The sequence below is a fragment of the Scophthalmus maximus genome, chromosome 21 (genome assembly GCF_022379125.1).
Source record: "Scophthalmus maximus strain ysfricsl-2021 chromosome 21, ASM2237912v1, whole genome shotgun sequence".
Taxonomy (NCBI): Eukaryota; Metazoa; Chordata; class Actinopteri; order Pleuronectiformes; family Scophthalmidae; genus Scophthalmus; species Scophthalmus maximus.
Genome location: NC_061535.1, coordinates 1,631,988 through 1,655,331, shown reverse-complemented (window position 1 = coordinate 1,655,331; position 23,344 = coordinate 1,631,988). Strand labels below are relative to the sequence as shown.

Below are 23,344 nucleotides of genomic sequence, written 5' to 3'. Positions count from 1 at the left end.
TCGCGGTCCTCTATCTTTGTCTCAAAGCCACATTGAGATGGTATGGCTGGTGTCATCATTGTCAAGGAGCACAATTTATTAAAAGCACACATGATGGTCAGCAACCTATATGTGCAGACGTGTTCTCGGGACTTCCTCGCACATTCCTGCCATCTTATTTTTTTTCTCAAAGGACTTTTATTGCGTGCTCCATTACAAAGTTGGTTGACTGAGGAGACGGATAGTTCCAAGGAACCCAAAAGGGGGAGGAAAAGCCTGAATATCAGGAGAAGAAGTGTAGTCTGAGAGAGGAAACAAGTGGATAAACAAGAGGGGAGGAATCAACGTGTGGAGGATGGGGAGCGGGAGCCGTTTAGCTGATAAGGCAGGGAAGGCCCTTCAGGTGTCTCCTGCTCCACTGCTGTGTAAATGAGCTCCAATTAAACAGGCGGCCCCTAGCTCTGGTTCTCCCCGCAGCCCTCCTCCACCCCCTAAGCCTCCCCCAGCCCCTCGCTGCTCGCCGCAAGGCCCAACCCACCCCACGGCTCCTGCAGCTGCTCCCTCACTCCCGCTCTCTGTTTTTCACTCACACTGCGTGACTCTGAGGCCTGCTTAACTTAACTTGTGCACGCACTATGGTCTGTTGAAATGTGTGTGTGTCTCTGCGCGTTTGTCAGCCCCGCAGCATTTCGGCTTGCTGTCGACTCTCAATAAGTGACAGCGCGGTGGAAATTCTGCATCCCAGTGTCGGGTTGATTTGTGTGTATTGCAGTAATCGCTGTGCAATCCGGAAACTCACTCTCACAACAAAAAACCATGGAACAACAATGGAAAAACAAGGTTTTTTCCTCAATATTTATATCATCATTTCATTCCTAGACCTTTTAAACCAGTATGTTCCCAACTGTTGGAAGCGTCTCCGAACACTGACCAAACACAACATTAATAGTTTGCAAACACCGTCTGATTCCTCAGAAGGCCTTTGCCACGCGGCGGCGGGGGTCTGAGCACAGCGGGTGATTTGGCCAATTAGATGAGGCGGTGATTTAGGTGGCCAGATTGGGAGAGTCACTGTTTGGCTGCGGGCCAGGACACCGGGGTCTGCCACCCCTGATCCTCGAGAAGCCGCGACACACGCAGAGCTCCTAAATGACCACAGTGAGAGCAGAGGACGGAATGGACATTTTAATGACCAGTGCTGCACTCAGTTTTTTTTCTCGCAAAAATATTCATTTCTTGATCACAGTGAATCCCGAGGGGGCTGCACGTTGTGATCAATTTTTATTGTTGAGTGCTATATAGATCATTTTTTCAATTAGTCATTTCATTGTTTTGGACCATAAAATGTCAAAAAAATTGTTAAGAAATAAAAAATAAAATAAAAAGATGTCCATCACATCACAATTTCCCTAAATTCTTTTACTGGCTTTTTTGGTTCAACAGTGCAAAACTCAAATTCAATTTACAACGATATTAAACATGAATTAGCTAACAACCAGCTAATGTTTAGCAGTTTTGGATGATAAACGACTGACTTAATTAAGTGATTACCAAAACTGTCGGTAATAAATTTCCTGGCCAACATAACTTTGTTTAAGCGCTAAAAGCCTGCAATTTATTTTTTTTTGCAATAGAGCGCATTCCCACAACTGCATTTTGTTCGAGGGATGAAAATTCAGTCGGAGTTTTGTCGGAAAGGTGCTGTTGTTTGACAATGGATGGGTCGGAGCCGCGAGTCAGACTCCAGCTCGGGTGTAACAGATCGCTTCCTAACCTCCTACTGCACGGGGAAAGCACAATTACCTGCTCTTGTCGAGGCGCACAGGCCCTGTCAGCAGCACCTCGTGCATAATACATACCTGACATTCTGCTAACGTTACCTGCCACATGTAACCAGTCACACTGTAAAAGGTGTTTGTCTGCTCCCCCGCCACTCCAAATGCTAGATATTTAAAATTAATGGCTGTGATTAAGATGCTTTAAAAACCCACAAATGGTATATTTAAATATTAAGTCACATGTAATTAAGCAAGGGAGAAATATCCATCCCCACTGTTAGGGCAATTATAACAATTTCCATCAAGGGATTTCTCAGCTTGACTTTTTGTTCCGAGCAATAGTGATTAACATTATAGTTAATTGAAGTCATTTTCCAAGACTTGGGGTATTTCTTGTTCTCTGGCCTTAGAAGAAGAAAAAAAGAAGGACGCTGGACAGAGTGGAGAGTCTTCACGACATGATTCTCTACTCTCAGCTTCCTTCCTGTGAGCATATTTAACTGTGCATGGGGGGGGGGCGTCCCCAGGTGGCTGAGGAAGTCCGTCTCCCCTGTGGGAGCGGTGAATCAGTGGACAGTTGGAGATGAGGGCTCAGTGGGGAAACACCGCTCGGGTTCGCAACCATTTCCTTACATCCCTCAGGATTAAAAAACGAGGGGGATGGGGGTGATGGTGTGATGTCCACCTTGTTGGGTGATAACAGTCTTGTCATAACTCAACATGGAATGTTTTTCCCCTCATCAGACAAATCCCATTAAAATGACATTAGTAATTAAGCTATTAACTAAGCGGTAAGTGAAAATTTACACCGTAGTATAATCACTGGTAATAGCTCAAAGTGCCCCTCAGGTCAAAATTGTCTTTTGCCTATTCCACTTGTGTGATTGACCTCCACTGTACAGACAGAGGACAGGATGTGTGGTGCAGAGGTGGAGCCGGCTGGTGGCCGGGCGTGGGGTGTAAATATACTGTAGGACCGGGACTTTGTGACATCACGACTTTGGAAGTCAGTCGTACTTACACAAGTGTGATCTGTGGAAACTCGAAGCCTCCAGTGCACAGAGACAGAGGATAGACTTCTCAGTGAAGTGAGAGCGTCAAATGTTTCTCTGTGAAGTGGAAAATATTAGCAGGTTCATAAATCCTCTTCTTTTTTTAACAAGGGAGAAGGAGTAGGTGTATTTTTTAAAGCGATTCAACTGAGTTCATTTTACTTATTTTTTTTGGGAAAACTCGATCAGACACAAATTATTATTCCAAGCAGGCTATTTTTGTGCCCTCCTGGAACAGGTTTGGAGGGGGGTCTCTGACTTGATCGGCCCATGTAGTTTTCTGCATCAGCACATGTTGACAAGAAAATCCCACTTTCACAAGTTTGCCCCCGGCCTCATGTGGCATTAATAACTGCCAGAGCTGAGACGTTTTAATGGCGACGCGATTTCGATAAATCATATAATGCGAGGCAAACGTAACTAAGGCTGACGTCCGTCAGTCGAGCTGACAAACTGTTAAGAATTCATTTCTCATCTGTTTGAGTTGACCTCTGTTGTTTGTCATTTTGCCAGCGCGATGATTTGATGACACCAGCTAATTGCTCCAGAACAGGGAGCGTGCAGTCACGTCGCGGCCTCTCCGTCAGGATGCTCCAATCAAGACGTAGTTGTCCCTCCAGCATTCACGCCGGACGTTACAACTCCATTTTCCAAATCTGTCTCACTGTAAGTAATACGCCTGCATACTGCCATGAGTGACACGGGCCTCTTCTCCGCGGCGCCGTGACCCGTTTTAAAGATCAACGCCGGCCCATGAGCATGCACCCAGCAGTTGTCCTCCCTCTGAATGTTATTACAGAGGGAAGCAAGGTCAGATTGCAGAGATGATGATACATGGGAAGCACTTTGGAAATAAGAAAGTCCTCTTTTTTTTCATTTCTCCCTTTTTTGCTGCTGCCGCTGCATCGCATATTGACCTTGGCATTTCTGACAATAGCATCCATCACACACATGAAACCTTTCCAACAGGCAACACTGGTCGGCTGAGCAGCCAACTGAATCAGATTAAGGAATAACACCAGTAGATGGATGCCTGACGTCAAAAGCGGCAGAGGGATCAACCTCCCTGTTCCTCGTGCATTCCACTTCCTCTGCAGCCCCCCCCCCCCCCCCCCCCCCCCCCCCCCCCCCCTTGCACTGCCTGGCTGGGTCATGTTTCTGCGATTTTGACACGAATGATTAACGGCTGCAGGATTACTCGCGTTTTTTCAATCGATACTGCAGAATTATGGCGGCGATTAATTCGGCAGGGTTCAGCAGTGTAGGGAAAGTAAAAGTTCTGTGAAAGTAAAAATCTATTGCCTATGTCTAATTCCGTCACCCTGTCTGTACTATTTACTACTGTAAATTCAGTTTGTTTTTATTTTTTATTACAAGTTATTACAAGTTACTATAATGGGAAAAACTCGCCTTGTAATAGGAACTCAGTAGCTTTATGGGCTTTCCAGCTTATCACTGCAGGGCATCCCTTATAGGACTAATGAAATATCCATTCACTACGCAAACCTTGTTTTCAAATATCTTGCATGGTTTCAGTTTCCCTGAACCAATACTAATCGCATTATTGTAAAATAAATATGAAAAAAAAAAAAAGCATCTCTCAAAGAAATGACTCATTTTACAGGGATCACAAAGTAAGATTCCAGGCCGAAGGTTTCTTTGCTCCAGGCTTCAATGCAGCCAGAATTAGATCTCAGCAGTGTGCTGGTTGAGACGCAGGAAATCCTCTAGCACCTGAATGAGAGCAGTGATGACAGAGGACTTATTACTTCACCACTGTATTTTGTTATTTAAAGAACACAGACTAAATCGTCCCCAATGAAAACTAATCATTCGTAGAAAACACTGAACACTGAAAAACAAAAAAAACAAAAACTATCTATCTAAATGTATCTGATTAATCTATTATTTCACTGTCAAGGTTGTCGTTCTTAGCAACAGTCTGGCAGTGTTTTTGTGAAACAATGTTAACTGATCATGTAACGAATGAGAAAAACATTCAGTAAATGCTGGAGTTTCAGGGAGAAATGCGGACAACAACACCGCACAAAGCTTTGTGCCTGCATGGAAAAAGACATTAACACAGTGCACGTTCGTGTGTGTGTGTGTAGGTGTGCGGCTGTGCACATGTGCGTGTGTGTGCTTCAGTGAAGGGCTGCACTGAAGTACTCAGCTGGGAGCATCCAGTCAGTGACCCCTGTCTTTCCAACTGTGTGGAGAGAACTCTACAGTGTGTGTGCCCGTGAGTGTGTGTGTGTGAGTGTGCGCGTGTGCTTGTGTGTGTGTGTGCAGGACAAAATAGAGAGAGACAGGGAGAGAGTGGGAGATATCAGTACAACACAAAGAACAGAGGAGCGTTGTGCGGCGCTGGGCCTCCTCCGGTCCACTCCGAGCTCGTCGTCCACATGCTGCAGCTCACGTAGCACGACCCGAGGAGCAGTCCTGAACCACACTGACCTTTGACCTTTGCACTGACACTGTCTCGCACGGCGCAGCGCTCTATCTGTCTTGCCGGTGCCAGGTTCAACACATTCCCCGCAGAAGTTGTTTCTCATTTAATATTCAACTCCGGCGCACTCTCCGCAGCGCATCAATCTCCACAGGCTTTGTTCTGCTCAGATATGCGGGGGGAAAAATGACATTTGAAATGGATAATGAATCCTAAATCCAAGGAATGATTTTTGTTTCATATCAGAAAATCAATAGTAGTAAAATGTGCGATGCCTTCAAATTATTAAAAAAAGTACACAATGTAAAAATAATAGACTCTCACTCTCAATAATTTTCTGGAATTACAATGGTAAACTGCAGCATCTGTGTTGACAATTATTAATTAGAATCTCTTTAATCTGTTGTCTTTTTGTCCTTTGCAAAACAAATTATTTTAAAATAAAATTGATTTATCTAACCAATAATTTAGAGTGAAATTAAATACAGCCAAACTACAATATAGTACTTAATGAAAAATAATGAAATAATATAGTTATCAGAAAGAAGGAAAAGTTCAAATTAAAATGCCATCTGTTAACTATCTGTAATTGCCTGTCACCTAAATATTTAATGTGTCTTGTGCCAATGTAACCCTAATAAATAATTTTCACGAAAAAAAACAGACTGGCATTCAAAATCTAATAAGGTCTCTGCCCTCGGACAAACATTTGTCATAAATCGGTAAGGGTGAGGGACGTAAAAAAATCTAGAAATATTACTTGCACGGCAGCACGACTTTAAAATGTGACAATAAAAACATCTCCTATTTCTCCTTTTTATCCGTCTCAGCGTGACGGTGTTTTCCGCCATCAAGTTTTACGGTGTGCCAGCAGCGCACCGTGTCCACGGGGACTCCGTGGAGAGAGAGGTGAATACCAGGTGCTGCGAAGCCTCTCCCACCGCAACCGCCACACTGCCGTGGCTTTCTGTCCCGCTTCACCTTGCATGCACCCCCGCCCCCACCCCCCTAGACAACAGGATGGCACCACAGCAGCTGCATGTTCTGCAGCTTTGTCCATTTACAGGACATGTCATAGTCCTTTTTCTCCCCTGCCTTAGTTTTGTGAAATGGAGACCGCCGTGTAGCACAAAACATAGAGGACTCATTTTGTGTGGGCAACTTGCAGGCAAACTAAAATGGAGAGGGGTCATTTCATTTTTTGGGAGGTGGGGGGGAAAGAAGGCAGTAGTGTAGGATTGCAAAGCGCTGAACACCATTCAGCTCAAACATGGACTTGGAGCACCCTCTACCCATCGCAGGTCAAAATGCAGGCCCCCGCTCTGCCCAAGAGTCGTCCCGCACACCGGGCCTGTAATCGTCTGGTCGCCAGGCCCTTGCTCCTGCTCTCCGCAATTTTAACAGAGAGGTGAGGCTTCTTTAAAAGGCTTCGTCAACTGTGACCAGCCACCGTCAGCAGTAACCCATGTTATACAGGCCGCAGTTATGACACCCTCAAAGGGCTGCCCCTGAGGAGGCAGGCGACAGGGGGTGGGGTACAAGTGGAACAGAGCCTCAGAAGTTTCCCACCTTCCCTTGAACCGCAGCCGCACATACTCGGCAGGAGGTGGACAGGGGCAGCTTTGAAAAATAACACCTTTGTGATCCCCAGTGTTTGGGGATGGATCGTGGTCTGCAGATGGCTCCGGATACTCTCTCTGTGGATGGAGGGGGAGAGAGAGAGGAAGAAAGAGACCAGACGTTTTTTTCTTCTTTTTTAATCTATTTCGTAACCGGGATAGGTTTGAATGTTGTGATCGTGATGTCCAAATGAGTTTCTAACCATTTAACCACTGATATTTCACTATTATCTTACAAAAATGCAAATTCGAGCTAGTGTGTCCAAAGACTGAGAAGACGTCGTTTGCTTCAAAAGAAGGTCGCGGAGAGACCATGTTCTGTAATGCCGACAACATGACTGATATACAATGGAAGAAAAAGCCTACGAAGACGTTCAACAGCAAGCGGTTTTGACGATCTCTTCTAGCACAGTCACGATGATGAATATGGGGCTGCAATTAAGTCATACGAAACGTTGCCATCAGTCTGAAAGTTCACACGTGTCCTGCATGTGGCAGTAGCTAATGGCCCTGAGTGGAAAACCAAGAGGCAGACATGTAGGAATGGGGAGCCAACAGAGTTTTGTACAGGGGGGAATAAATTATTACGGGCCGAGCTGCGTACAGCGTTTTTTCCCTCAGTCTGGGGGAAGAAAACAGTGCACTGAACTTCTAACCCCCCGGATTCTAAAATCATTTTTAGCTGCAGTTGACAGTCGGTAACCGTCACTTGACAGCGAGCTCACGAAGGCTGGTGACACTTTCCCGCAGCTCAGCGGGGCCCTCGGATGATACAACCCTCTCCGAAGGCGATCGGCTGTTGCGCTGTTTTTCTGTCCTTCCTCTTGGCTCTCACCGCGGAATAGAGTGGGTTTGATCCCTCTTTCCACCTCACTTACATCCATCCCCCCCCCCCCCCCCCCCCCCCCCCCCCTTGTCCAATCGCTAGCATCATGCAAAGATCAAAATAACTCAAAGGCAAAACGCCACAGTTTGAAACATCCTCTTCCCAGAGACCCTCCAAGGGCACGCGATAAATATTCTTACACAAATGACGGATTTCGTTCGAGCGGAATATCCAGACTCATTTTTGTACCGTGTCTATGTTTTCTTTTAAACTTGAAACGTTACATGGACCTCATCGTGGAGGGGTGTTTTTTTCCGCCCACAAATTGAAAGTGATGATTGCGTTACAGTGTTCACATAACAACCCAGCTCAAAAAGTCAGCGTGAGTGCCAGTCTGGGGGATCAGCGCAGAAGACAGTTCCTCCTGAAGGCTTGTTGTGCCTCCAAACAGCTGTGGTGCCTCTTTTGTGTTATTTGGAGGGCCTGTTGCCCCTGCTCTATTCAGGGCTTTCACACCAGTCTCACTCACTTCTCACTCCCTGGGTTCCTCCTCACAGGTCATAAATTAAGCGGAGGGAGGGGAGGCGATGGGATCAGAGAAAAAAGATCAGTCATGGCCTTATTTTCGGTTTGTTTGTACCGCGTATTCCGCGACGGAACTGCGCGGAAATAGTTTAACAAGTTTAATAAGCAACAGGAGCGAAGTCAGCGGGGGGGGGGGATTTTCAAATCCTCAAGACTCGTCTGCGGATTTGAGAGTGAAGCAGTTTGGGTTCATCCACTTGGGGCCCACACTTCTGTTGACACTATATGTTATTTTAATAAGTGTTGCGGCGTCGTGGTTAATGTGGCCACAGCTCATGGCTCAGAGGTGCTGCGAGGCTGCGCATGTGTGTGTGTTCATGAGGGAGTTGGTGGGTAGTGGGGCGGGGTAGGGTGAGGCAGCGGGGGGGGGGGGGGGGGGGGTCACAATATGGTTATGGTGACATGCGCTGAGATAACTCATACCGCCTCCCCTGTCAAAACAAAGACAAGTTGAAGTGATTGAGTTTGACAGCGACGTACTTTATGGCTCCTAGGGATGCTTCGGTTGCAGCAGACTTTTATTTTTCATTCTTGTTCATTTTCATTTTCACTATTCAAATTTTTTATGATGGACATATTGTATTCAGTCAGGTCACCATACTCAACCCAGCAGTGCATACTGTGACAATGGCTTCATGAAATTAATATGGAATAGTATAGCACAGTTCAGTGGCTTGTGTTGCGTGCCCATTATCCCTTTGTAATGTAGAAAAATCTAAAATTATGAAATATCATGTGACCCATGTGGGATCTATTCAGCGGTATCACAAAACTCCCATTGAAGAGCGGTTAAATGGCTTCGCGTGAGGCTGTGTACGGAACCATATGGACGCCTCCACATCTCCTCATTTCATACATGTTTCTTTTGACATCAATAATGCCTCGGTATCCAGTGGCGCTTGGAACGTATCCAAAACAATTATAAAGTTGCCGTGGAAACTGAGGTCCTGTGCCAGGGTGAGGCATACTGTCTCCGCTCAGATAACCGCATGGAAAGTCACAGCAAACAAAGCACTTGACAGGGGTGCAGAAATGGGAGAAATAAGAAGAGGGAGGGAGGTGAGGGATGGGCAGAGAGGTGAGGAGACACAGACGGAATAACAAAAGCGGTGGATGTGGCAAATTTGGACATCCACGGATGATAAAAATGAAACACAATGGATTTGCATTTTTTTTGTATATGCGAGTGGTGAATGAAATACATTTTGTAATGCAGAAACCCTTGTGATGTGGATATGTGTAAGACCTATTCTCTAAACATTAACAGACAAAGTCAGAGAATCGCTGTTATGTTGCGGTTCAGTTAAGGGTTAAGTTTAGGCAGGTAATATTATGTGCATGTGTGTCTTTGTCTGCACATGCATGACGACTATCACGGCAAACACACAAGCCATCAGTGACATGCAATTGTGTGTGTGTGTGTGTGTGTGTGTGTGGAACATCGGGACTGGAGTAATGTATTGTAACCTTATGCTAACCTAATGAACAAGAGGATGAAAGCGGTGTAATGGAGGCATTTTAACATTCATCTTTATGCTCCTCATTATGCGGCGAATATGACAACCTCGTTAGGAGTGCACGAAAGATTACCCATGCGGGTAAAGAGCACCACCTTCACACGCACACATGCACACACACAAAAAAGCACAAACACACAAAACAGAAAAATTGTAAAAAAGGTAGGAATGTAGAGAGCAGACACTGTACAATTGGAGCACACACACACACACACACACACACACACACACACACATTCAAACCCCTGGTGGGGGTAACTGGGCTCTCGGAGTCAGAGAGACAATCTGACTCTCAAAGACCCCTGACTGTCCGCTCTGTTTATTCAGATGGGAGCGGAGATCGCGGCCATTTCAAAGTCATTTCATTATTTTGTTTTGATCTCTCTGATGAAGAACATGTTTCAGTGTTTTCGTTGGGCAGTCGAGATTTTTCCGTTTTTTTTTAAAGGGCCCTTGATGCTACAAGCAGTTCAATTTACTCCAGGCGTTATACAAGTGTGTTCAAATTGTAAATAAATAAATGCAAATAAATGTAAGAATCTATATCTATTGGAATTGTAATATATATATATATACATATATATATGTATATATATATATGTATTAACAAAGGCAGAGGCTTTATTTAAAACACGCGTTCATCTGTAGGCCAGACACACACACACAGTGTTTTCTCTGCTATTTCAGGTCACGATAAGTAATTGCCATAACGCAAATCAATTAAAACTTGTTTTACTTGTCTGTGCCTGAAGTGTCAGCAGATCCGCACGCGAGTCATCATTTGTTCTCATTAGTAGTGTTTCTTGGAGAAATCAGTGGCACTTGAGGAAATCAGGTAATTTGTATTCGCAAATAAGGATATACTCGGCCCAACACACGTCACGTCATCTGTAACAGAGTAGCAAATATGTGCGTGTGTATATGTGTACATCTGTGTGGTTCTATTTGTGACTATTCTATTTTACAATGAAAAGGCAAACTCTGCATTAGTCCCAGTGATGGCCGTGAGGCCGAGCATCATTAGCTCAACACTGCTCTCCAGTGGAGGCAAAGTATAATTCCCTGCCCATAAAGTTCAAGTGCATATCAGTTGTGTGAGAAGACCCCCCCCCCCCCCCCCCCCCCCCCCTTCATTATCAATTACATTTCCGGCTTAAAATTGGAAACGTGGTGATGTTAACTACAAACTACAAATGTTTGAAACGAATCCTTTATTGAAAAATAAAAGGTTAAAAGTCATCTGTTCCACAGGAGGTTTAACTTTCATTTGTGCAAATAGTTGCTTCTTAATCAACATGTGTGTGGTATAGACTGTTGTAATCAACGCATTTATCTGAAGAATCAGTTTGCAGACTGATGAGATGTAAGCGGCGATGACGAAGCAGTTTGCAGACGGACTCACAACGAACGACAAACCTTTTTATCCCGCCCACGCTCTGACCTCCAAAATGTCTGCCTGAGAACCTTTACCTTCGCGGTTCTGTCTTTGTTTTTGTGTATGAGCAGCTGAGTGATGTGGAATTCAGCTTTTGTGCTTACAGCTGTGAAGGATTACTCCACCGCTTCATTGTTGGTACAGCAACACTGCTGCGTCTCTCATAACATGCATTGTGCTCGAATACAGTACAGGAGATGTAGCACAATCACGGCTTGATATCTGATAGTGTACATACAATTTTAACAGAAAAGCGATGCTATTTTTGGAGCAAAGCATTTATTCACTCTTTATGTTTAGTATCGACACATTCCACACATGTAATGTTATTTTAAAAATGTTTGATTAAATGGTTTTCATCCTCCTGGTATATAATGTGGGGGGCATATGTGAACAGTGTGTCCGTCCAACGCCAATCGGTTTCACAGTTATATTAATCAGGTAATCAGGGACTGGTGCCTTTTGGTATTTGGGGTTTTATGATTTTATTTTTTCCTGTAGTTCCACGGCAACCAGTTTGACCTTGCCAAACTGAGGTTTGAGATTTTGTTTCTGGGGATTTAAATAAAAGAAAAACTGCCAGGTATTTCATTTTTCAAGAAACGTTTAATCAGTTTGTGAAATGGTGTCTTTTTATATATATATATATATTTCCTTGAATTCGCTTTCTTGAAGATCGATTTTTCTCCTTTGTTTCCATGACAACAATTTTGGCTTTCAGAGGAGATTTTTCTTTCTGGTGTAATACTCATCATCTTGAAATCTATTTCTTTAAGTAGAATTTTTCTCTCTGAAGATTGACTTGGCCAAACTCTGAACTTTTTAACCAATAAGCAATAAAAAGACAACACATTGGTTTTGAATATGGAGGCTTTAACTTGTTATTACTGGATCTGAACTACAGGATCACTCACTACTCAACAGCTGCACACTAATAATAAACACTGTATGAGGACAAACAGGAGTGACCATAAAAACCTGTGGGCCGCTCTAAGCTTGTACAGGATGAGGAGAGGACCAATTTGCTTTATTCATACTTTACTCTGTCTATATAATGATTGTCTTATGAAATTATACAACATTGATGTGTGTGTGTGTGTGTGTGTGCTGCTATCATCTCCTGATGACAAACTTATATTGTGACTATGGATAGGTTATGGGTGTATTTATATGGATACATAAAGGCTTTAAACATTTTATTTTCTAAACACACTTTGGAGCCTGTAAAACTCCTCTGGTCCATGCTAATACTATATTATTATATGAACATGTTTAACAGTATTTTGTGGCGCGTTAACTGGCTCACGACCTACATTGAAGAATACTATAGGTGAAAACACATTCAGCACTTGCTAATGACGCATCAGCTAACAGTTTCATATAGCCAAAAGCAAAGCAACGGGTCTTACATCACACTGGCTTCAAATACCATGTGTCCATTCCCTGACACATGATCATATACTAGGCAATACTTACTAAGTGTATGAACCAGTTTGTTGTAATATCCTAACATCTGCCTCTGTATTGAAAATTTGGCAAAACCAAAAATGGTTCTCAAGAGTCATTGTATGTATATATGCGTGTGTGTGTGTGTGTGTGTGTGTGTGTGTGCATGTGATGTTTTATTTAACAGATCCCATTGTGCAGTGCATGAGATCATGCTTTTCGTATCCATGGTGACATCTAGAGGATGAAAAACAAAAACATGACACCCTGTTATCGTTATAAATATTCCTAATACACTTCCAATAAAACCTTGCATGTGTTGTAAAGTAGGATTATTAATGAGAGGTGAAACAATAAGTCAACTGAGCAAAGTGAAATGAGCCAGCCTGTGTGTATTCCCTTTATGAGCCAGACTTTTTTTTTTTAATTATGCAAATTGTCGCTTCTTTTCTATCACACCCGGTTCTAAAGTGCAGTCCTCTTCGGTTCTGTCGCGCTCTGTTCTACACTCCCGATTGCCATTGGCTCGTGAAGATGGGAAGTGCGGGAGCATCGGCCAATGAGATCAGAGCTTTATTCCGTCGGCCCGGTTCTGGAGTGGCCTGTTACTATTTCAAGTAGCAGGTGGAAATATCGGTGAGTATCTCCCCGTGTTACAGTAACGCGTCTCGTGGTGTGAATGTTAAACGTTGACTATATGATATACGTTATATACACCAGTGTAGGCGGCCGGAAGTCGCTTTTAACCGCTCGCCGTCTAAAACTGAGGCAGATGGACCCTCGGCGCGGGAGCGAGCGCTCTCTCTCTCTCTCTCTCTCTCTCCCTCTCTCTCTCTCTTCACGAGCTACTGAAACGTTCACGTTTCACAAAACGAAGTCTGCAGCGAATTCACCTACATGTTAGTTAGGAGACGGACGGCGACGCTCGTGCGGTGCCGTGGTTTTATGTGCGCGCGCACGCACACGGAGTAATGAGAGGATTTATCATGGTGGCGTCCGCCACTTCCAGACTCAGCCAAGAAATGATCCGTGTCGCCCACCGTACTGTAGGTCTACGGCGGTTTACTCACATTCTCAGTTTATTTTCGTAACGATAAAGGCCTACACGGTGAAGCAGAGAGGACACCAGTGCTCAGTCAACTGGACACGACACCGGCAGATAGGAAAGAAAAGAACATATTCACCGCTGTCCATCCATAGATCTGTTTATGACTGTCACACAGACGCGGGGAGGAATATGGGTGACGCAGCACCACGTACTGGCCATGGGTGTAACTGCAGGGCAAAGAAAAAGTTTACTTTGAAAATTATTTACAAACATTTCATAGTAGAAAAGTAGCATCTCTCTAAAAAAGGTATTTCATCTTAGAATGTTTCTCCTGTGCAAGCCATATGAAGAAGAAAAAAAGACCTTGCCTCTATGCACACTCTGGTTGTGTTTCTATTTAGCAGTACGTGTATTTGGAGAGTTGTTTTCTGTCTATTTAAATGATGCGATTCAAAGCTGACTGCTAGCCTGCAAAAGCATTTCTGTGTTGTGTTGCATTTTTCTGCTAGCTACAGTTCTGCACATTTTACTTGCTAGATTTGTGTTGTTTATGCCCATTGAATGCCAAATGCTTATTGATTAGTCAGTAACATTTTGAATGTTCTTTCTAATTCTTGATAATCTTTGATTGAAATCCTCTCACACCAATCCCTGTTGATGCAATGACCAAAGGATCAAAGGCAAACACACACACACACACACACACACACACCCGCACACTCCGGTGATCTGTGACCTCAGCGCATATAACAGGTAGCAAATCCTCTCAGAATCCCACTTGAATTATAGGAGACGCAGATGTGAGACACTGAGTTACTTGACCACATGTGAATATAAAATGTTCTAAACGTGGTGTCAAATGTTGTTGGCCATTCAAATGAATACTAAAATCACGAAGGTTGTGCTGCTGCACAGCGTTTAATATGAAAATCTTAAGATAAACTCTTGCAGCACCCCCAACTCTGCCTGACTTCCAGCGTCCCTGTCACCCAAACAAACACATGGTGGCGCCATTTCTCCGTTTTAAACTTTTCCATTCGTCAACAGATCTCCCTCCGAGTCTGAAAGATGAATATGTATGCCGTGCCCAGCCCGGGGATACCAGGCTGTCCACCAGGATTAGAATACCTGACTCAAGCAAGTATCTATATTATATACAATCTATATAATCAAGTTTTTGCCTTACAGATGTTTTATGACAAGTGTCACATACACCAGTAACCTACAGGATCAAGGGACAGAAGAAATGAACTATTGTCACCTTCCCTTCTACCCCCTATCACTGACTCATGCAGTGGCTCATAATGTGGGTAACTTCTGAGATGAGTACATTGATTTAAGGGGCAATAAGCGATTTTAATCGAATACACTGGACCTCACGGTCCACAAGCTGTCGATTACGTGTGCAGCCCGGGCTCTGTAAATAATGGTGCTGACCGCAGTTTGTAAACATCACTCCTGGACACCTTAAGAAGCGTGTGAGCGACAGATGATACGACTCTTTGGTCTTGTTGTTAGCGCGTCTGTCTCCCATACCTGAAGCTGCGGGTTCGAGCCCCGTCCAGTTTAGTCAATTTAACAACAAACAATCTTTCTCCAAAATAGCTTACTGCCCCTTTAAGTTACTATGACATAAAAGGCTTAACTCCCCATTAAACTAATAAATCTCACACTGTACATGTGAAAATAGGGAGATAGTACAAGGCCGAGATCCTTTTCCGCTGCAGTCATTTAAACGTCACCTCAGGGGGAAAACAGATTTAGCTGCTTCAGTTTTAAGGTCCTGCTATTGTGCACGCTGCTGGCTCGCTTCCACAATGCCATGGCTTACTGGGACACTGGAATAGATGGGTTTCCTGTTTACAAAGAGTCCAGAGCATTTGCACAGCTGGAGGGTGGAGCATTTATGCCCACAATGCCACCATGGTTTATTTATGGACATTTCCAGAAAGAAAAATGATTTATGTCAGTTTAGGAATAAAGTCGCCGGCTGGAAATCTGAATTTGTCTGTCGTCCTCCTTTCCAAAATTCTAATTTTAACCACGCACCACACACTGACAGAGCTAACATCAAACATATTCCAGTGAGACAAGGCAGCTATACTAGCAATTGTAATACTAATCAAGACCAGACAGACTTAGGACTACTGGTAGTGAGTGTGTCTCTCACACAAGTAACTATAGCATTTATCATGCACTTGCTACTGAACCGCTGCATTTTTAAGGAAAAAAGTCAAGGGTATGTGGTTATCTGGTTTTCCAGGTGGATCAGCTGCTCATCAAACAGAAAGTGGAGCTCATCGAAGGTACAGGAAAAACAATGCCAACTGGAAATATTTCTGCTGCTGGGCTTGTGCTGCGCAGTTGGGTGCGTTTAGCAATAATCTCTTTGCGCATGTTGTTCGTCCTGGCTCAGCCCTCGTCGGTTTTGAAAGCAACAACAAGTATGAAGTCCGCAACGCCATGGGTCAGAACGTGTTCTACGCTGTCGAGGAGAACGACTGCCTGAGTCGACAGTGCTGCGGCCCCATGCGCTCCTTCACCATCCACATCCTGGACAATTTCGGACAGGAGGTCATCACCATCACCAGACCACTCAAGTGCACGTCTTGCTTGTTCCCGTGCTGTTTGCAAGAGGTGAGTGGAGCCTCTTTTTTCTTTTTCTTTTTTAAACACGCTCCCTTTTTTGTGTCTGTGAAATGACAGGGTCCAAGGTTCACTGTATTGTTCACGCAAGACCCACATTTACATCTGTTTTTTTAAACGGTCTCTGCCAGGGTACATGACTACAAATCACACCCTGTTCTCCCACAATCCCCCCCTCAGCTGGAGGTGCAGTCGCCCCCCGGTAACACAGTGGGGTACGTTGTACAACAGTGGCATCCGTTCTCGCCGAAATTCCTCGTAGCGAACGAACACTGCGAGCCTGTGCTGAAGATCCATGGGCCCTTCTGTGGATGGAGCTGCCTTCCAGACGTTGACTTTGAGGTGGGTTCATCAAAACACAGAAAAAACATTCAATTGGTGAAAACATAACATGACACGGTAATATTCTCGCCCTCTGGGGGGAGGGGGTTCTTGGGGGTTTTTTTGTACGGGATCCTCTTTGTGCTCTGAAGCAGGAAATGTGTTTCCAATCAGCGCACACTGTAGCTGGGAGGAAGCCATGGCACAGGGCATGCTCTTGTGTCGTACAGTGTGGCCATTGTTCCATGGCTCAGTTGGTGTCATTACACTGAGCTGTGAAAGGGATTTGGGTCAATGATGCAGACCTTTCACCAGACCCAGAAGAGAGGTAACTGAAGCATGACATTACCCATCCTGGTTCCTCAGCCGCTTTGATGTTGTTACTGAGGTTTTTGTGGCGGCGGGCAAGAAAAATTAAAAAATGACTTGCACTTGGATGGGATTGTTTATTGCCACACGATCTCTATTTAAAGTCTGACGACTGATCTTCATCCTAACACAACACACGTCGGCTGTGTGTCTTCCCCTGTCACTTCTCCTCAGATTCTGACCATGGACGAAGTCAGTAAGATTGGGAAAATCAGCAAGCAGTGGTCAGGGCTGCTGCGGGAAGCGTTCACAGATACGGACAACTTCGGTATCAAGTTCCCCATGGATCTGGATGTGAGGATGAAGGCCGTGATGATCGCCGCATGCTTTCTCATTGTGAGTGCAACGTCAAGCCTTTTGACACTAACTTCACCAGCATGTCAACAAAGAAAATTCACTTTTCCTTTTTTCCTCTTAGGATTCAGAATTAAGTGTTGCCAGAATATTGGCTATTACAGATGAGAACCTCATGTGACCCAGCTTTTATGGGAAATGTATGTCTCTTCCCCGGCAGTTTGAGATTTCATGTCCCTCCCACTTAATGTACCACCTCATTACAACACTACATGTTGTGGGAAATGTGACCCGCGACCAGCCCAATCTCCACAAATGCAAAGCAGCTCGACAGAGCTTCTTCCGGATGTTGCCCAAGTTACACATTTGCTAAAAATGCTAAACTCAAAGCGAGTTACACTCAAAGTTAATTCAGCAGAGACCTTTTAGACTATTTAAAATATTCTAACTGCTATAATGCATTTCGATAAATGTCAATTTAATGTTCTTTTTGCTTTTCTATTAACACTTCTTTATTCTTTTTTTCTGTACAGGATTTCATGTTCTTTGAGTCTACTAACTAGTAGCCAAACAAGATTTCAGTGAAAACAGCATACAACATTCCAGGGAGAACAAGGCCATTAAGCCATGATGATCAGCCCTGAAAGCCCTAGCATAGAACAACCTTCAAATGGATGGTGTAAAGAAAGTTCTACAAGGTGTCTAAATGTTGTAATTTTGCATGAACACTGAAACCAGGGCGTTTGTTTTTCGTCTTAGCTGCTGAGGTCGGCTGTTTAATCCTGTCACTGGGCTGTGAGAGCAAAGTGTCTTTTGTTTCTACTTATGATAACAACATTTCAAAGTAAGTGAAAGGGTTACACTATTAGAGAAAGAAGGATTAATGTCGTTATAGTTTGTATGCAAAGAGTCTGGGCCTTGTGTGGTTTGGTCAGATTCAAAGTTAAGATGTTCATTTATAGAGATCTTTATGTTTGTAGCTATATTATGAGACCCAGTGGTCTCATGTAAATGCGTTAGTTTATTGTTCAGATGACCTTATTTATTGATTCCTATTTTGTATTTTATTTGTCAATATAGAGCAGTGTCTGTGTGTGTGTGTGTGTGTGTGTGTGTGTGTGTGTGTGTGTGTGCACTGCTTTGAATGTGTGCATTTGTACCTGTGTGCAACGAGTGCACTTGTAGGTGTTTACAGAAACACTAGCTATCATAGGAATCGAGGTCATATTTCCGATGCCATAACAGTTATGCATTTTCAACTCTGAAGGGGTTGTCGATCCGCGATGGGCGGACAGTACACACGTTTGCTGTCCCCCGACTTGTCCACAAGAGGGAGCTAGCCCTTCATTTAAGAATTATAAGCCAGCACTGCCCGAACTAACAAACTCACCACTTGCTTATGCCGCGGGTTTGTATTCAGATATTAGTGTCTGATGACATTGTAAATTTTTTTTGGGACAAACTCAGGTTGAATTACATGCTACTGTAAAAAAAAAAAAGTGTTGGCTAAGAGAATATCAATGTTATGTTTCATATTTTGCATAAATGTCCTGGTGCATCCTGGATTGTTAAGCTATTCCGCGGTTACATTCCCTGTGTCGCAGCTCTACATATGTGGCTGATGCAAAAGTCAGATCTTCTGTCACCATCCAGCATTCTGAATCATTTTTGATTAGTGTGGCAATCGGCCTGATTAGGAATCGTACAATATTATCTATTTGCTACATCCACATTCGGGCCAGTGTAGCATCATAATAAAAAGTGTTTTTTCTCCATATGTATGAATCTGTAAAACTTAAAAATAAACAACCACCTAAAGTCATTTTAACAAGTCTTAACAGATTTAGGCTTCTATTTTTGTACAAAGTATTTTAAACTGCCAGCTGGGAAACCTAATGTCTCCAGTGTAAACCTACATTTCCTTGTGTCAACGGCTTTTTTTTTTTCTGCCTTCAGTGAAAAATCATTCAGATTATTCTGATCATTTGGTATGTCTCGTTTGGTTAAAAAAAGCATTAATAGGGTAAGATGCTGGTACTAGATCCTCTGAGCGCTTTTTTTGGATTGTGTTTAAAAGCCAAAAATCAAACAGAATGTGATACAAAGGGAATGAAGCTATTCCTAGTCAGTTGTATATTCAACAGTTAAAAGTACTTATTCTTCTACTTTTGCACTAATACAGTGAACTAATGAACCGTTTTGTCATTTAGTCATGCAGTCAACGCCAAACTAACTCTGTGAGCTTAGCTTCAATTGTGGAAACACTTCAATAAAACACAACAGTGTGACGTGTGCAGCATCCTTTGTTTTTTTTCTGTTTTCTTAAATCACCAGATCCATTAGGCTCCGAAACCTACTGAGGCCTCGAAATCTGATCTTTTCATTTATTTCTTATTTTAAATCTGGCCTCTCTTCCTTTGTACAGGCTGTAACTCTAATGGTCAGATTTGTGAAAAAAAAGGTAATGTAGAACCACTGAGCCTTGCTTGTTAATTAGTGCAGTTCACTTGCTACTGTTACTGCCGCCTTCATCTTTACTCTGTCTTCTGCAACCGCTGTGGTGAAAATCTGAATGTCACAAAGAAATCTGCCGCACAGAGTAAATTGACTATTCCTATGATTCCGTTGAGCGCAGATGACCTTACATGAAAAGGACTTTCAACTGTGTCCATCTTCCAAAAAAAGCCATTAACCTCAAGCTGTTAACCTTGGGTGTGAACTAAAGAAGTCTCTTTTTTTTTTTTATCCAACAACAGTGAAAAGAGCTACTCTGACTAAAGAGGAAGGCCGGAATACAAGGTCATGCTTACATCCCTCCTACTTCAGTTGATACAGTATGAATTTTTTTTATTTTTCTCGCAAACTGTTACAACCCTGGAACAATAGTCTTTTAATTATGACCTTCAATTGATGGAAGATAAATGTATTTACTGTGTATAGCACTTTTCTAGTCTTATTGACCACCCAAAGCTCTTATACAGTACCAAGTCCCATTCACCCATTCACACACACATTCATGCAGCGCTTCTGTACACATTCGGCCCACTGCCTGCACAGCTGTCAGCGTCTTTCCCAAGGACACTTCTGCATGTCCACTATGGCGGCTGGGGGATCGAAACGCCGATCTTCTGGTTGGCGGACGCATTTAACCTTTCAATAAATACTTTCTCACATTTCTTTGAATTCCCATCAGTCATGGCAACTATATATATATTTAGCTTTAGTGGTGGCTTTAACACGTTGCCACGATTGGCATGATTTTCTGGAATATATGAGGCAGTACTGCTCTGAGTTCTATCGCAAACTAAACTGCGGTTGGAAAACAATGTGAGCAGCGGAGGCGGGTACATGCTGGGCCAGAGGACATGGTTTGGGATGATTTGATCATTGGCCTCAAACTTTCAACTTTCAACTTTCAACTTTTTTACTTTAACTCACAAACTGGAGCAATAAGTAATTATCAGAGACTGCACATCTTTTGGTAAAATTAAAATAAAAAAGCACATGCTAATTCCACAACCTAAACAAAACAACATAAACAAACACGCTGGAATTAGACCGGCTCGAAGCTTCCCCGTCTCTCTGTTTCCTCTTGACCACAACTTCTATGGTTTGACTCTCTCACTTTTGAACTCCTCGTGACCTTTAGATTCCGATTCATGCTTCGAACGTTTCCTCCAACGAGAACAGCTGTGGTGAGCACAGCTCAATGTCTTTTTCCAACAAATTCCATGCAACACGGGCCCCTGAGACTTCCTTCCGAAATCGCCCTCTCCTGGGGGTACACTAAATACATTTCCTGATGGAAACAGGCTGGGTACCTCGCCAGCCATGTGTTGCACTGAGTTTACACTGTGACCCATCCAGAGTGACTACAAGAATTGTAAGATGGGGACTGTTTCCTGCAAACCTCAGTGGAAACTACGTATTATCGGGTTTCTGACCAGCACGGCACAGAGAATACCATCTATTGGCCGCAGCAGTTTGCTCACGGTTCCCAACAACGCGCACACACCAAGCGGAATTCCCGGCATCTGTGCTGTAAACCCACTTGTGACAAACAAATGGCCGAAGCAACACCTGCGCAAACGCTGCCAATGACCTCACCACATGACACACCACTGGGCGGGAGACAGCAGATGTAATACAAAATGGGGGGGCTGGTTATTTGCTTTTCATACCGTCTTTCCCTAAGAAGACAATCAAAGACTGTGGAGACATTTTCACAGACTCCTTGATACTTTGTTAACTTCCTTTAGCAAATTGTTTGGCAAACTTGTTTTTCCAAACAATAACCCTGTTTAGTAACACAGATGACTTGGTAATTGGTAGCAAATGATTGTAGTTTTGTTTAAGCATTGATGAAAAACCACAGCAGAGTTTGATGAACGAGACAATTGACTTTTTACAATATTACCAATAATACCAAAAACTGACCCAAATCAATTGAACCTTAAACCTCGTCCCTGTCACTCCTGAGCATTATGAAGACATCACCCTTTTCTGGATTATGAAAATCATTGAATGGAAGCCAGGCAATAAATATATTTCCTCCAAACTATATCTGGCAAATCAAATTAGAAGTGTACAACCATATCTTTCAAAAGCAAACCATTGGCACTGGAGGGACAGGATTAATTCAAGGCTGTGTCCTCCTCTTGTCAACCTACCTCTAGGCTTTCGTAGCCTTGTGGTTTAAGCAATGGCCGCCTAATGAAGACATTCAAAGAGAAGGCCGAGAAAAAAAGCTTATTATGTGTAATTTTCAAGGAACACTGCCCCCCCCCCCCCCCCCCCCCCCGGTCTAATCAGTGGAAATGTGAATGGGACCGAAAATCGCATAGCTTTGTGCATTTAACTGTGCGTTCCTCCAGAATTTACAGCAAATCTGCTGCTCTGGTCTTTATGGTAGGCTCAGTATGAAACAAGAGATGAAAGACCGCCCGTGAACAAAGTGAATTAATTCTCGTCTAACCCCTTTCCCTTTTTTTGCAGCCAGACATTGGGGTGACATTAACAATGTACTCTGCTGTGCTTGTTAAAACTTCTTTGGTCTCAGATTAGATGCAGTGTTGATGACAACCCCTGGACCACACCGAGAGCCAGTGGATGCCCTGTGGCATCGTGCGTAGGCAGAGGAGGGGCCGGGGATGATGTGGTCATGGGCTCGTAGAAAGATGAGCTGCGCGAAGGAAATTCATTTCTATCGACCTGCACTAGTGATTAAACCGCGGCGTGATCAAAGCATTTGGGATAAAAATAAAAGCGCATTCTTTTTTACAATAATGGTGCAGTTGTGGGTTCTCGAGCAAAGTGAAGCGGACCACGTATCCAGTCTGTGTGACTCACCCCCAGTGCAATTGCAAAACCATCCGGCTGTACCACCAATAGAGGGTTATGCCAAAAATAGGGCAGAAAGATATCCAAGGTGTGGCCCAGCCGCTGACAGTTCTGTGATTTGGGCTTGGATATGGCCTCAAGCAGTGCACAGACACAAATTAAAGGGACAACACATTGTCTTTTGGATTACGTAGCCCAAAATATTGGCAGCAGCCCCAAAAACCAGCGGATAAATGGAGGAACAATTACCGCTTTACTCTACTTTCCCATGTGTCACTATTTATTTTTCTCCTGCCCTTCTTTTTCCTCAAATTAATTTCTAGTACGCACAGCATTCGGCATCTCCCTCAGAGTCTGCCTATTGAATCATCTGATTCTTCTTTCAGCTCGATTGCATTTAGACAGCGCCCTGTTGAACCCACTGTCTACACAACAGCGCCAAAAACAGATGATGGCCTGCCGTCGTCAGGAAGCTGCTGCGACATTGTTTAGTCTTCTCCTAATGCGGATGGTGGAGGCCGGAGGCTTCGTGTGGCACTGAAATCATTTTTTTTTAAAAAGCAGATGCAAGAACCAGCCACCTGAGCTCCACCAGTGCCCGTCTTTGCAGGTTGGTAAACAGCTGCATCTGTCTGAGTAC

The 23,344-nt window shown here is 43.7% G+C and overlaps 1 protein-coding gene across 6 annotated transcripts; it reads left to right on the top strand.

Annotated features, from left to right (window-relative positions):
• The first annotated feature begins 12,918 nt into the window (after nucleotides 1-12,918).
• On the top strand, nucleotides 12,919-19,663 carry si:ch73-206p6.1 (phospholipid scramblase 1). 6 transcript variants are annotated; one of them, XM_035619664.2, is made up of 7 exons: nucleotides 12,919-13,322; nucleotides 14,782-14,871; nucleotides 15,998-16,040; nucleotides 16,151-16,371; nucleotides 16,561-16,722; nucleotides 17,245-17,406; nucleotides 17,898-19,663. In XM_035619664.2, exons 2-7 carry the CDS (start codon nucleotides 14,803-14,805, stop codon nucleotides 17,925-17,927), a joined length of 687 nt encoding a protein of 228 aa, XP_035475557.1. In that variant the 5' UTR covers nucleotides 12,919-13,322; nucleotides 14,782-14,802; the 3' UTR covers nucleotides 17,928-19,663. The 6 variants fall into 6 exon arrangements, 5 of the variants coding, with proteins under 5 accessions (XP_035475557.1, XP_035475561.1, XP_035475558.1 ...); XM_035619668.2 differs by having other exon boundaries at nucleotides 13,270-13,322; nucleotides 14,782-14,875; XM_035619665.2 differs by lacking the exon at nucleotides 12,919-13,322 and adding an exon at nucleotides 13,816-13,849.
• Nucleotides 19,664-23,344: the final 3,681 nt, after the last annotated feature.